We start from the raw sequence: 15,884 nt of genomic DNA, 5'->3' as shown, positions 1-15,884 counted from the left end.
ACGACGGCTGAGACCAAGCTTACTAAATTATAAATAACTTTTTAATGATATGAGATAGAAACTTACTTTTTTTGCTGAAAAGTTAACTCCGCAGACATTTGGAGGCACCATCTTTGTACTCCTCATAGAAGCTGTGTGATGTGAGCAATGTGAGTGTCCAATCGGAATTGGTTCACCGTCACATGGGTTTTCCAAAATCTAATCGTAGGGCTGATTCACCCCACGTGACACACCCAGATTGTTTTTAGGACTGATGTGTTACTAGTTGGCCCATTTGAATAGCCCCCTGGCTGCTCCAATGCGCCCTGCGCCATTATGCACAGCGAAAGTGAAAGTGAGCAGACAGAGAGCCTCTCATAAAATCTCACGTGCTCAAACAGTGTGTGAGTATCGAATAGTTTTCCTGTGAATGTTACTGGATAAGCCTGTGGCAAGCTCTTCTCGCTCCGGCGTAAAGCACTGTTTACCATATCAATGGAGCGAGGGGCCGCTCCTCAAACTGAATAAGCCTCGAATATGAATGTTGCTTTTAGAGCAGGAGAGAACAACATACAGTCAACTTCATAGTAGAAGTTTGTAATGTGACCTTTGTGTAATAGCATACAGAAATTACTTTGAGATGAAGACAAAAAAAAACGCATAGACCATTTTGTATATATCGTTCAAATGTGCATTGTGTTCATTGTTTGAACCTTTTTGTTGTAGTCTTTCACACAAGAGCTCAAATTACCTTTATAAAAGTGTAAAAACAGTTGTTTATTATAGTTTGCTGTGTGTTTTGAATAAATGTGTGTGGAAAATTATTTTTCGCTTTACTTTTTCCTTTCTTATTTCTGATTGAAAACCTTTATTACACTTATAAAACACAACTATAGAATATATATTTTGAAAGTACAGGTTGTCCTGAAAAAAGAGACATAAAACGTGATTGTGGGATGCAGGGAGAGCTGTTAAAAGCAATAATAAATAAAACATATATGCCAGGCGAGTGAACTGTCCAAAAAATGCCCTCGAATCCCAGAGGGTTAACCACTGAATCTGAATCATGACAGTAGATGCGTGAAACAACGTGGAATAAGTCTCTTTGCCAAAGGGTATTCCATGTGACTCAGTGACCCTATGGCCTTGGCGGAGGTTGTGCTGTCCGAGTGCTTCTATTTTATAATGAAAGTATATCACTAAAGCCAGAGCCAAATGCCATTGTACACCATTGCCTAATTCCTCACATAGAAGAGTCAACACTATAGAACATTAATTAAAAATATATGTAACCTAATTGGTAAATTGAGCTGCATGAAATACAGTATATGTACGCTGTGAAAGACAGAGTGTGATATATATATATAATATATATATATATATATATATATATATATATATATATTATATATAGTAGTGTTCAGAATAATAGTAGTGCTATGTGACTAAAAATTAATCCAGGTTTTGAGTATATTTCTTATTGTTACATGGGAAACAATGTACCAGTAGATTCAGTAGATTCTCACGAATCCAACAAGACCACGAATTCAGGATATGCACACTCTTAAGGCTATGAAATTGGGCTATTAGTAAAAAAGTAGAAAAGGGGGTTTTCACAATAATAGTAGCATCTGCTGGTGACACTACAAACTCAAAACTATTATGTTTAAACTGCTTTTTTAGCAATCCTGTGAATCACTAAACTAGTATTTAGTTGTATAACCACAGTTTTTCATGATTTCTTCACATCTGCGAGGCATTAATTTTGTTGGTTTGTTGGAACCAGGATTTTGCTTGTTTATTAGTGTGCTTGGGATCATTTTCTTGTTGAAATACCCATTTCAAGGGCATGTCCTCTTCAGCATAAGACAACATGACCTCTTCAAGTCTTCACTGTGAACTGTGGCTTGAATTCAGAGTTTGGGGGTCCTCTCACAAACTGTCTGGCGGCCCTTGGACCAAAAAGAACAATTTTACTCTCATCAGTCCACAAAATATTCCTCCATTTCTCTTTAGGGCCAGGTGATGTATTCTTGGCAAATTGTAACCTCTTCTGCACATGTCTTTTATTTAACAGAGGGACTTGTGGGGGATTCTTGCAAAATAAATTAGCTTCACACAGGTGTCTTCTAACTGTCACAGCACTTACAGGTGACTCCAGACTGTCTTTGATCATCCTGGAGCTGATCCATGGGTGAGCCTTTGCCATTCTGGTTATTCTTCTATCCATTTTGATGGTTGTTTTCCATTTTCCTTCCATGCCTCTGTTTTTTTGTCCCATTTTAAAGCATTGGAGAACATTGTAGATGAACAACCTATATTTTTTGCACCTGCGTATAGTTTTCCCCTCTCAATTAAACGTTTTAAATCAAACTACGCTGTTCTTCTGAACAATGTCTTGAACGTCCCATTTCCCTCAGGCTTTCAAAGAGAAAAGCTTGTTCAACAGGTGCTGGTAAACACCCCCTTTTCTACTTTTTTTTACTAATAGCCCAATTTCATAGCCTTAAGAGTGTGCATATCATGAATGCTTGGTCTTGTTGGATTTGTGAGAACCTACTGAATCTACTGGTACCATTGTTTCCCATGTATCAACTAAGAATATACTCAAAACCTGGATTAATCTTTTAGTCACATAGCACTACTATTATCTGAACACTACTGTACATATAACTTCTAGTGTTTGGTTGACCTGTTTCCTCTGGACAACTTTGGCGACTTCTTGCTGACCCATTCGTCGCTCAGCTCAATGTCACTGGAGTCTGAACAGTTACAGCTGTCAGTATATGAGATCATGGGGTTCACACACACCTCCTCTAGAAAACATGATAAATTGAAAAAATTAATTGGGCCCTCATACATACCACCCAGCTCTAACATACTGCAGCATCATATCACACTGCAGAAAATGCAATTAATGCTGAATGTAAAATAATAAAAAGACCAAGTTCAGAACAATAGAAAACCTGATTACTTTGTAGGTTTACAGCTCAATTCATAAACCTACAAGTACAACAAGCATAATGGGATTTTAACAAAATCAGCAGAATACTCTTTTAAAACCATTAGGGGCCCCTTCACACATAACACGATTGAAGCCAGACTAGCGCATGAAGGAGGAATTGCATGCCATTCATGAAAAATCAGAGCCTCCTCAAAACACCTCGTACACCTAAACACCGCATACAAGCGGTCGGAAGACAGCGAATGCTGTGCGCATGCTCATATCGATCCCCCTCTCAGCAGCTGGCGGCCAAATTCCAGGTGTCACACACGAATATCTAACACTGCCTCGCTGCACACTTAGAAACCGTCACTGCGGTTTCGTGCATGCCTGTCTGAACGTGCATTCCTCACGACAGCAGGTGGAATGTTTCGTGGTTCCCCATTTCATTTTTGGTTCGTGGATTGTCTTCTGGTTTCCTGCATCTTTCGTGTTGTGTGAGGGGCCCTTAGGTAGTTCCTCCCCAAATAAACTGACTTTTAAAGGTAAATTTGTGAAATGTTTGTCTGTCTGATTGTCCCCCCTCAAACTACTACCGGGTCTTTGGCCCACTTTATTTGGTATGTGGATTAAAGTCGAGGCTGGATTGCTTTTAAACTGCTTGTTTTGGTAAAGGTTGATGTCACTGGGGGTCAAAGGTCAGAATTTTTCATTCCATATCCACCAAAATTGACAACCATATGTAGCTTGGTTATTTGAGTCAAAGGTCAAAGTTGACCTTTCTCACTCCAATCAATCTGCACTGAACATGGAACACACATGGAGCTCTATCCAGCCATCATCCAACCATTTCCTAAACCCACTTATTCCAATTAAGGACCGGGGGGGGGCAGTGTCCCATTGGTAATAAATGCCGATTCATTATCATTTTTGTGTATGTATGTGTTTGTTTGGTTTTTAATATTTTGGCACATAGGTGTAGTACTGTTTCTCTGTTTGGCCTGTGTTTTATTTTCTTAGCAATTGCAGGTTATGTCAGCCTATACGTTAATTTTTGTGAAGTTGGACCAAAATGATTGCACTGTACCCTTTGAGGCTGAAGCCTAATCCTTCAAGAGTACTTCATAATTCTTAATAAAGCATAAGTTATATCCAGCATGCCGGCTTTGTGAATGCAGGTTTTGTGCTATGAATTTCTTGAACTGAAAGAGAATAAAAGAATAGAATGAAAAGAAACAGATTGTCTACCTTGTCATGCCATTAGGCTATAGGTAACATTATAGTGAGCTCTAGCTCTATTGTGTTTAATATGGAATGGCCAAGCCTTTAAATATTCACACCATCTCTATCATAATTTTACCAGACTTTGATCCTTTAGGATTCTGGCTGTGATTGCTACTTTATTGCACCTTGAGCAGTTATTGTGCTAACTATATTAATTATATTGTTTTTAATAGCCTTAAGAGCCTACAGTCATTATGCTACACCACATCTTCCTCCAATGGATAGCATAATGAGCTGCAGTAAACTACATTTTAGCATTTTAGAATGCCAAATTCTACTTCTGTAGCTATTTTGGTGACAGTAACTCAAAAGTATGCAGCAGGCAAGTAATACATTTCAATTAGAGACAGTAATATTGTAATGTAACAAATTACTTTGAAAATAACACTAGCAATCTATAATGTATTAACATTTTGGAAATAACTTTCCCAGCACTGTTTTAAATACCTATATACAAACTTTCTATAGTTGCATTTATTAAATTTGGGTAAAATACTACTCATTAAACTTCGATGTTTTTTCCCCTTCATCCTTTATTCCACATCCTTTTGAATTGTAGTTTGGTTATCCTGATGGAAGCAAGGTGGCCAGTGGGTCACTGTGCTGAGTGATACAGTGGTATGTAAATGTTTGGGCACCCCTGATGATTTCCATGATTTTCCTTTATTAATCATTGGTGTTGGATCAGCAATTTCACTTAAATATACAGTAGTGTTCAGAATAATAGTAGTGCTATGTGACTAAAAAGATTAATCCAGGTTTGAGTATATTTTTATTGTTACATGGGAAACAAGGTACCAGTAGATTCAGTAGATTCTCACAAATCCAACAAGACCAAGCATTCATGATATGCACACTCTTAAGGCTATGAAAATGGGCTATTAGTAAAAAAAAAAAAGTAGAAAAAGGGGTGTTCACAATATAGTAGCATCTGCTGTTGATGCTACAAACTCAGAACTATTATGTTCAAACTGCTTTTTTAGCAATCCTGTGAATCACTAACTAGTATTTAGTTGTATAACCACAGTTTTTCATGATTTCTTCACATCTGCAAGGCATAGAGTCAACCAACTTGTGGCACCTTTCAGCTGTTATTCCACTCCAAGATTCGTTAACAACATTCCACAATTCATTCACATTTCTTGGTTTTGCTTCAGAAAACAGCTTTTTGATGTCACCCCACAAGTTCTCAATTGGATTTAGGTCCAGAGATTGGGCAGGCCACTCCAAAACATTAATTTTGTTGGTTTGGAACCAAGATTTGCTTGTTTACTAGTGTGCTTGGGGGTCACTGTCTTGTTGAAACACCCATTTCAAGGGCATGTCCTCTTCAGCATAAGGCAACATGACCTCTTCAAGTATTCTGACATATCCAAACTGATCCATGATACCTGGTATGCGATATATAGGCCCAACACCATAGGAGGAGAAACATGCCCATATCATGATGCTTGTACCACCATGCTTCACTGTCTTCACTGTGAACTGTGGCTTGAATTCAGAGTTTGGGGGTCGTCTCACAAACTGTCTGCGGCCCTTGGACCCAAAAAGAACAATTTTACTCTCATCAATCCACAAAATATTCCTCCATTTCTCTTTAGGCCAGTTAATGTGTTCTTTGGCAGATTGTAACCTCTTCTTTTATTTAACAGAGGGACTTTTTCTTGCAAATAAATTAGCTTCACACAGACGTCTTCTAACTGTCACAGCACTTACAGGTAACTCCAGACTGTCTTTGATCATCCTGGAGCTGATCAATGGGTGAGCCTTTGCCATTCTGGTTATTCTTCTATCCATTTTGATGGTTGTTTTCTGTTTTCTTCCACACGTCTCTGTTTTGTTTGTTTTTTTTTTTGTCCATTTTAAAGCACTGGAGATCATTGTAGATGAACAGCCTATAATTTTTTGCACCTGTGTATAAGTTTTCCTCTCTCCAATCAACTTTTAATCAAACTACGCTGCTCTTCTGAACAATGTCTTGAATGTCCCATTTTCCTCAGGCTTTCAAAGAGAAAAGCATGTTCAACAGGTGCTGGCTTCATCCTTAAATAGGGGACACCTGATTCACACCTGTTTGTTCCACAAAACTGACGAACTCACTGACTGAAGCCACACTATTATTGTGAACACCCCCTTTTCTACTTTTTTACTAATAGCCCAATTTCATAGCCTTAAGAGTGTGCATATCATGAATGCTTGGTCTTGTTGGATTTGTGAGTATCTACTGAATCTACTGGTACCTTGTTTCCCATGTAACAATAAGAAATATACTCAAAACCTGGATTAATCTTTTTAGTCACATAGCACTACTATTATTCTGAACACTGCTGTATCATATAGCAGACAAACACAGTGATATTTGAGAAGTGAAATGAAGTTTCTAGGATTTACTTAAAGTGTGCAATAATTCTTTAAACAAAATTAGGCAGGTACATAAATTTGAGCACCCCAACAGAAAAAATACATCAATATTTAGTAGAGCCTCCTTTTGCAGAAATAACAGCCTCTAAACGCTTCCTATTGCTTACAATGAGAGTCTGGATTCTGGCTGAAGGTATTTTGGACCATTCTTCTTTACAAATCATCTCAGGTTTGTTGGTTTCTGAGCATGGACAGCCCACTTAACATCACACCACAGATTTTCAATAATATTCAGGTCTGGGGACTGAGATGACCATTCCAGAATGTTGTACTTGTTCCTCTGCATGAATGCCTTAGTCGATTTTGAGCAGTGTTTAGGGTCATTGTCTTGTTGAAAGATCCAGCCCCAGTGCAACTTCAACTTTGTCACTGATTCATAAACATTGTTCTCAAGAATCTGCTGATATTGACTGGAATCCATGTGACCCTCAACTTTAACAAGATTCCCAGTACCTACACTGACCACACAGCCCCACAGCATGATGGAACCACCTCCAAATCTTACTGTAGGTAGCACATGTTTTTCTTGGAATGCTGTGTTCTTTTTCAGCCATGCATACCGCCACTTGTTATGTCCAAATAACTCAATTTTTAGTTTCATCAGTCCACAGCACCTTATTCCAAAATGAAGCTGGCTTGTTCAATTGTGCTTTAGCATACCTCAAGCGACTCTGTGGCATGTACGCAGAAAAGGCTTCCTATGCATTACATCTCTTTGTGCAAAGTGTGCTGTATAGTTGAACGATGCACAGAGACACTATCTGCAGCAAGATCATGTTGTGGAGCAGGTCTGTGGGTTGACTATGACTGTTCTCACCATCCTTTGCTTCAGCTTATCTGAGATTTTTCTTGGCCTGCCACTTCGAGCCTTAACTAGTACTTGCCTGCGGTCTTCCATTTCCTCACTATGTTCCTCACAGTGGAAACTGACAGCTGAACTCTCTGAGATAGCTTTTTGTGTCCTTCCCCTAAACCATGATGTTGAACCATCTTTGTTTTCAGGTCATCTGAGAGGTGTTTACAGGCTCCCATGTTGCCACTCATTAGAAGAAATGCAAAGAGGAGAAACATTTGTAAATAGCCACCTTAAATACCCTTTCTCATGATTGGATTCACCTGTGTAAGGAGGTCAAGGGTCAATGAGCTTACCAAACCAATTTTGTGTTCCAATAGTTAGTGTTAAATGTATTCAAATCAATAAAAAGGCAAGGGTGCCCAAATTTATGCACCTGCCTAATTTTGTTTCAATAATTATTGCACACTTTCTGTAAATACTAGAAACTTTTCACTTCTCAAATATCAGTGAGTTCATCTGCTATATGATATATTTAACTGAAATTTCTGATCCAGACAACCAATGATGTATAAAGGAAAATCATGAAAATTTTCAGGGGTGCCCAAACTTTTGCATACAACTGTATCTATTGTAGCCTACAAACATAAAACAAGGTGAATGTTCCTACAGAAGTGCTGCTTATTTGCAGTTCAAACATTATTCAGTCACTCATAAAGCTCACTGCCTCTTTGAATGTATAAACCCACCTGCTTTGGGATCTGTTTTTGGATCCATTATGACAAACTCGGGCCGTAGTTTACTGATGCGCCTTCCTTTGAGTATAGGAACCAGTCCTCCCAAATATTCTAGGTAGAGGGTGTAGCAGGGCCCGCCTGCCTCAGGACTGTCCTCTGCTCGCTTCATGGTGCAGTGGAGCCTCTCATTTCCAGCTGTTGGATAGCTGACAAAGTCACGGATGTTGTTGGGGTCAGGAATTGGAGGCTAGAACAAAGAGAGGAAGCAGCTGAGGTACAAACATGTCTCGGTCTGGGTTTGGCTTTTACTCAGGAGATGGAAAATACTGCACCTTAATGGTGGGTATGAATGCCGAGGTCACATAGGAGCAGAGCAATGATGGCATGTTCAGCTTCCCCACATCCTTCTCCTCCCGCAAGGCACTTGCAATGCCCTGCTGACATAAGAGCTGCAGGCTGGCCACCCTGTGCTCCACACGCACCACATACAGTGCCGGTCCACATGCAAGGAACAGACGAGAGTCTCTGTGACCCCAACAGATGGTAGTGATAGCTCTCTGTGAAACAGACAGAAAAGAACACCATTAGCAAAACCTGTATTAATAGTTGTGTTCAAAATAATAGCAATGTGTTTAAAAAGGGTGGGTAAAAGTCAAAATTCTTATAATAGCTTTTATTTCCATACATGCAAATGCACTGGGAACACCACATTCTATTCCGAATCAAAACATGAAGAAAATTGATCAAATTTGTTATTACTTTAGAGAAACTGAAGAAAAAGTACTATTACGCTGTTCAAAAAAATAGCAATGTCTGCATTTTTCTTTACAAACTCAAACATTTACTGCATAAAATGAAAATTGATTAAAGATTTAACTTTCCTGTGAATGACTGAACTAATGTGTTGTATAACCACTGTTTCTGAGAACTGCTTTGCATCTGTGTTGCCTAGAGTCAGGACGATTGGACTACATTCCACAATTCCTCTGCATTTCTTGGTTTTGCCTCAGAAACAGCATGTTTTATGTCACCCCACAAGCTTTCTATTGGATTAAAGTCTCTGGATTGGGCTGGCCACTCCATAACGTTAATGTTGTTGGTCTGGAGCCAAGATGCTGCTCACTTGCTGGTGTGTTGGATCATTGTCTTGTTGAAACATCCATTTCAAGGGCATTTCCTCTTTGGCATAAGGCAACATGACCTTTTAAAGTATTTTGATGAAACTGATCCATGATTCCTGGTATGTGATAAATAGGCCCAACACCATAGTATGAGAAACATCCCCATATCATGATCCTTGCTCCACCATGCTTCACTGTATCCAGTGTGCTGTGGCTTGAATTCAGTTTTTAGGGGTCGTCTAACAAACTGTCTACAGCCCCTAGATCCAAAAGAACAATCTTGCTTTCATCAGTCCACATTATGTTTAGGCCAGTCAATATGTTCGTTGGCAAACTGTAACCTATTCAGCACGTCATCTTTTCAACAGTGGGACTTCGCCCATAATTTGGCTTCACATCAGTATCTTCTAATTGTTACAGTAATCACAGGTAACGTTAAACCTTCTTTGATCACCCAGAAGCTGCTCATTGGCTGAGTCTTTGCCATTCTGGCTATTCTTTGATCCATTTGAATGGCGGGTTTCCATTTTCTTCCATGTCTGTGGTTTTTGGTTGCCATTTTAAAAGCATTTGAGACCATTTTAGCTGAGCAGTCTATTATTTTCTGCACTTCTTTTTGTTTTCCTTTCTTCAATGAACTTTTTATCAAAGTACACTGTTCTTCTGAACAATGTCTGGAACGACCCATTTTACTCAGATTTCAGAGACAAATGCACAGCAACCAGCATGTACAACATTTGTTGCCTTCGTCCTTAAATAAGGGCCACTTGTAAGGGTATAATAAGGGTCACAGAAAGAAAAATGCGGACACTGCTATTTTTTGAACAACCTAATATTCCTTTTTCTTCACTTTCTGCAAAATAATAAGTTTCTTCATGTTTTGATTTGGAATAGAATGTGCAGTGTTCCCAATGCATTTGTGTGCATGAAAATGCTGTTATACGATTTTGAGCTTTACTCACTTTTTAAACACACTACTATTATTTTGAACACAACTGTACCTTCTTATTTATATCAAGTGTCGGGGATACTTGTATGTTTTATTTTAATTCATATGCCCACTACAATGCAAATAACATTGGAAATACTCCACATACACATACAATATATTTCAAAATAATAAAGATAATTTTTACAAAAATGTGTTTTAACATAATCAGGTATAAAGGCATACTTATAAGATACTTGTGAATGCAGAATAAAAAGTCAGTTGCCTCAGTCTCCAAAAATGTGTGACATTTGCACCAGACTCTTTAGCATTAAAAACATACAAAACATAAAATGAAACAATTCATTCACAAAATAAATCCTGATTTGATGCATTCATAACCCAAAACAAGTCAGTCATTTGAGGAAAGGAGTCACTGTTTCAAAATGCTCAAAGCAACAAATGAAAGACTTTCTTTGTAAAATAATTCATGTCTGATTCAGATAATGATTCACCGGACTGAAACGCACAAGACTCTGTTATGTTTCGCTCTGACACAACCCTGATGGCCTCTCTGACAGTCCTGCTGAGTGCATACACCTGTTTTCTTCTTCGCATGATGGCAGCCACTTAATTAATCAACACTCAGCGTCTTAAGCAGCACGCTGTGGAGGCACGTGTCACATTGTTGTTGCTTCCCTGCAGATCACTTCAGTGTTCATTCCGCTGTCTTGCCGGTTGTCTACCCTGTCTGTTTTGCCCTCTGTCCTGACTGGTGCCTGTCTTGACCCTGAGCCTGTTTAATTATCATCCTTGAGACCAGCCTGCTCCCTAAATATATTTTCTGGATCGTGACCGGTCCTCTACCTGGGTACCAGCACTATACCAGCACAAGCTCCCAGGCTTGATATGGATTCTGATCTCTCCAGTAAAGACAATGACCATTACCAGACCTGACACATCTTGACCTGCTAAATTGTCACACCATTTGTAGTGAAGAGGAATTTCAGTTGTGGTTACAATTTGGATTATGGCCCCTTCACACACAGTGCAAATAAGTACAACTCAGGGCGACTCACGGTGAAACAGCTCGTATGAGCGAACCACAAAACATTGCACCAACAGGAAGGCTTGCACAATCCCAGTGCGACGGATTGTGCACACGACAGTATCTTTCGAGCTGCAGCTACTCGCACTGTGTTCCACGGGACGAGGTGAACCACATCGCACCACTGATGTGGAATAAATAAAACATAAAAACCAGCTGGTACGTGTGGAACCACATCGCACCGCTGATGTGGAATAAATAAAAAATAAAAACCAGCTGGTATGTGTGGAACCACACTGCGCCACTGATGTGGAATAAATAAAAAATAAAAACCAGCTGGTATGTGTGGAACCACAATGCGCCACTGCTGTGGAAAAAAAAACATGCTACCCACAGGATTCATACCTGCACTTTCAGATCGACAGTCGGATTGCTCGCTGCGTGTTCTGATTTGACAGTCCGTTTCAACCTGGGGGCAGCCTGTCAATGTGTACACCGTGCACACGCTCACTCGCTGCAGCCCGTCATCACAGCAATATATGTTTTTATTTATGTCCACCATGAGGACAGCAAGCAGACACACGCACGTCACAGTGGGCAGTTGTTAGTCCATGTCTGTCCAAACACAGTGTGTGCTGTCCAGCCGTGATGTCCAGATCTACAGATCTCCACAGCTGCTCCTGTTGGCAGCCACACCTCCTGTCAGTTTGGCGCACACACCAACTCACTGTGTCTGTTTGCAAAGCCACACTCGTGGAGCACTTAGACAAATTTCACATCCAGCACGACAGTGTTGTTTGCAGACTGTTGTCGTTTTAATAGTGCAACTGGCCACGCATTTTATAAGTGCCATGCGAGCGGTGTTAGATGTGCATGCATGTCACCTGGAATTTGGCTGACACCTGCCGTGAGAGTGTTTGATGGGTTCACACAGCTCACACTCTGTCTTTCAGCTGCTGGTGTGCACAAATAGTTGTAGCAGCAGGCGTACGAGGCGTTGGATGCAGCTACAATTTTACACATTTTGCATACAATTCCTGCTTCATGTGCACTTAATGCACAATTTGACCAAATTCACACTATGTGTGAAGGGGCCCTTAAAACTGCACTTGGCAAATTGGATTTGTATATTTACACTCAGAGTTACTGTCCAGCAAAGTGGATTTTTTTTTTTTGATTACTGATTCTTTCAGTTTTGGTTCAAGATTTGTTTTTTAGTCTGTACCTGGTCAAGATGATTAACAGCCAGTTGTAGTGAAAAGGATATCTGTAATTTAAGTCTTCACACTGCTGAAGCACTATTCCCTGTTTGTCTAACCCCTGTGTTATTCTATAACTGTGTCCAGGTCCAGTTCCTGACTGACTCTCCGCCCATACCCTTCCCTGTTGATCCAGTGTTCACACTTAGTAATAAAGACAGTTCTTATTTGTATCTTGTCTGTGTTCTGCTTCTTGAGGTTAGTTCTCTCTCTATCGTCATAACAATCAAGGCAACACCTTATAGACAGACCCCCGCTTCCATATAAATGCCTACCACTGAGGTGTTGCATAGATTTGCAGAGTTTAATGGTGTTTCATTTGGCGTGCTGATGAAACCCGTGGTGTCTACAAAAAGCACAACCTGTTTATTTGATCCTATACCAACAAAACTGTTTAAGGACCTGTGGCCCACTCTTGGGCCAACTGTGCTGGAAATTATCAATCTGTCATTAACCTCTGGGTCTGTTCCAAAATGTTTTAAATCTGCAGTGATTAAACCATCACTTAAGAACTCAAATCTTGACCCTAGTGTATTGAAAAATTACAGGCCGATATCAAATCTATCATTCTGTTCCAAAATTTTGGAAAAGGTGGTTTCACGGCAGCTTGTGGACCACCTCATTGAAAATGATCTTTTTGAGCCGTTGCAGTCTGCTTTTAGGAAATATCACTCCACAAAGACATTGCTCACTAAAGTAGTGAATGATCTTCTGCGAGCAATGGACTCAGACACCACTACAGTTTTGGTGTTTTTGGATCTTAGTGCTGCATTTGATACTGTGAATCATGATATTTTGTTTGATAGGTTGGAGAATCTTTTGAGATTACTGGAAGTGCTCTTGCGTGGTTGACGTCATACATGTCCAGTCATTCTCAGTGTCTTTTGTAAAATAACACTACCTCTAACCTTAAGCCCCTTTCACACCGGGGCTGCTCCCAGTTGCTTCCTGTGGTGTCATGACGACGCAGGAATATCTGCGTCAGGTGCATGCAGCAGGGGCAGAGAGGAGGTGAGAATGCAGCCTGCAGGTTCTCTGCACAGAGAAGTCAGAGTGCAGTTTGCCTGCAGACAGACTGTGCACTCTGACTTCTCTTCTATTTTATATTTGTTCTTGTGCAGAGCTGCAGGGCTGTGCTATGAGTTCTGTTATAGTTTATCTTTCCTCCTTTGACCGCAAGATGCACGCACACGTGCACGCGAGCGAATCGTCCTTAAGCAAATGTGGAGATGTCTGGAGTTCTACTTGATGTTGACATGTCCTGTCTCAGGACTTATGTCCTTTTTTGTCCTTTTTTAACTGTGATGTGAGAGTATGAGCAGAGAACAAGGAACTAATGCCTGCAGCCAGACTTTTTTTTTCTTTTAATTGTTCACACGTGTGCGCGTGAACGAACATCCATGAGTGGACTAGAGATGTCCGGACTTTTTACTGGATATTTCTGGCAATCAGCGTGTGAGGAGGACTTTTATGGATTTTATTTAAACACATTTGTGAGAGAAGAAGCTGCAGCTGCTTCTCAGTGCGTCTCTTCACCAGACAGCTCCACACAGAGAAGGAGCTGAGCTGCAATCAGCATTTTTTTCTGTGGTCTTTTTTTTCAGCATGTAGTTTTTACTGCATTAAGTACACGGTATAAAACAATCCTGCGTGATTTATACTGCGGGAACAATGGAACACAGCAGGAATCATAAATTGGCTCAAAGTCACGCCGGGTAACGCCTCTTTGCCCCAAGTTACGCCTCTTTGCCCCGACTTGTGCTGGAACCACTTCCTTTCTGCGTCGAGCACAGGACGCCCAAAAAATTAAACAGGTTTAATTTTTCGGCACCCAACTTGCTTCCTCCTTTGCGCCCCTCGCGCTGTTGTGGCGCCGAGCTGCATCGTCTCTGCACTGAGTTGCTTCCACGCGGCATCGTCATAATGACGCACGGCGCAACTGGGAGCAACCGAGAGCACCCCCGGTGTGAAAGGCGCTTTAGTGACATGAGATTCGGGGTTCCACAGGGATCTGTTTTAGGCCCCTTGATTTTCTCCCTGTCTGTAGCGCGCCTTGGGCATATACTGCAGCGTTTTGGGATTGCCTTTCATTGTTATGATGATGATACTCAGTTGTACATGACAATAAAAGCGGGAAATCTCATTCCCATAAAATCCCTGGAGGACTGTCTTCTATCAGTGAGAAACTGGATGTCTAGTAACTTCCTACTTTTAAACTCTGATAAGACTGAGGTGATGGTTCTTGGTCCAGCGAGTCATCAGCATCAATTTGACCAGCTGGCAAACAGCCTGGGTTTGTGTGTCAAGTGAGGAACGTTGGGGTGATTTTTTGATCCCACGTTGTCCTTTGACCTCCATATCAGGGATGTTATTAGGACTGCTTTTTTTCCATCTGCAAAATATAGTGAGGATCTGCGGCAGTCGGAGTCCGTGGACATTTTTAAGTCAAGACTTAAAACATATTTTTATTCTCTTTCTTATGAATGGTTTTTATTTTTGATCTGTTTTATTCTCTTACTTCTGTTTTTAATTATGTACTTGAATTTTTTATTTATTTATTTTAATTTTTATGTATATGTTATGTATATGTATATATATTTTGTGTGTGAGGCAACTTGGGACGGCTTTTGTTGTGATTTGGTGCTTTATAAGCTTATTAAATTGAACTGAATTGGGTTGTCTGGTTGTCTCTGTTTTAACTGTGCTACTGAAAATTCTGCTGGTCCCACCTGTGCAGGTGTTTCCAGAGTGTAGATGTGTTCCCCTTGTACATTATAGAACTTAACAAGGGCATTCCTCATGATGGATGCACAGGCAATGTCTGCAGGGATTCCATGACGCTCCATGCCGGCCACAGCTAGGAGGTCTCCCTGGGAGCACCACTGGGCCTCAACATCTGGAGGACAAGGACAAGTGTGAAACCTACAAGCATGTGTCACCAACACCAAAAACTCCATAAGCTGAGGTGACACACCTATAGTCAACATATAAGGGGCAATTGAGAAGCTCTGAGCCTGACCCAGAAAAGTAGGGTGTGGTTCTCCATCTTTTCCATTCTGAGAAACCAACATTTCTTGAGAATGTGTTAAGTTTTGACTCAGGAGGTGCAATGTTGAGAAATGCTGGTTTCTCAGAATACAAAAGATGGATAACCACACCCTACTTTTTCTGGGTCTGGCTCAAAACCTCTCAATCATCCCTCGTATAACTAATATTAGTGAACAAATTTTTGTGTCTTCAAGAGTCGGGATCCTACCTTTCAGACCTGATCGTATTACAGCAGGAGAAAGGTCATCATAGTTGTTCATTAAACTGATGTCTCCTGATAAGAAGGTGACGGTCAACAAAGGCTTGACTCTGCGCACTTGGA

At 40.5% G+C, this 15,884-nt stretch overlaps 1 protein-coding gene across 1 annotated transcript in view; it reads right to left on the bottom strand.

Annotated features, from left to right (window-relative positions):
- Window positions 1–15,884, bottom strand: part of LOC117532296 (tubby-related protein 4-like) — a 46,910-nt gene that overhangs the window by 9,644 nt on the left and 21,382 nt on the right. The window contains 5 exon segments of the mRNA XM_034195615.1: window positions 2,672–2,795; window positions 8,171–8,405; window positions 8,491–8,715; window positions 15,244–15,410; window positions 15,771–15,878. Of these exon segments, the coding sequence (XP_034051506.1) occupies window positions 2,672–2,795; window positions 8,171–8,405; window positions 8,491–8,715; window positions 15,244–15,410; window positions 15,771–15,878 (859 nt within the window).

Source organism: Thalassophryne amazonica, chromosome 19, assembly GCF_902500255.1.
Source record: "Thalassophryne amazonica chromosome 19, fThaAma1.1, whole genome shotgun sequence".
Taxonomy (NCBI): Eukaryota; Metazoa; Chordata; class Actinopteri; order Batrachoidiformes; family Batrachoididae; genus Thalassophryne; species Thalassophryne amazonica.
This window is presented reverse-complemented; position numbering and strand designations above follow the sequence as displayed.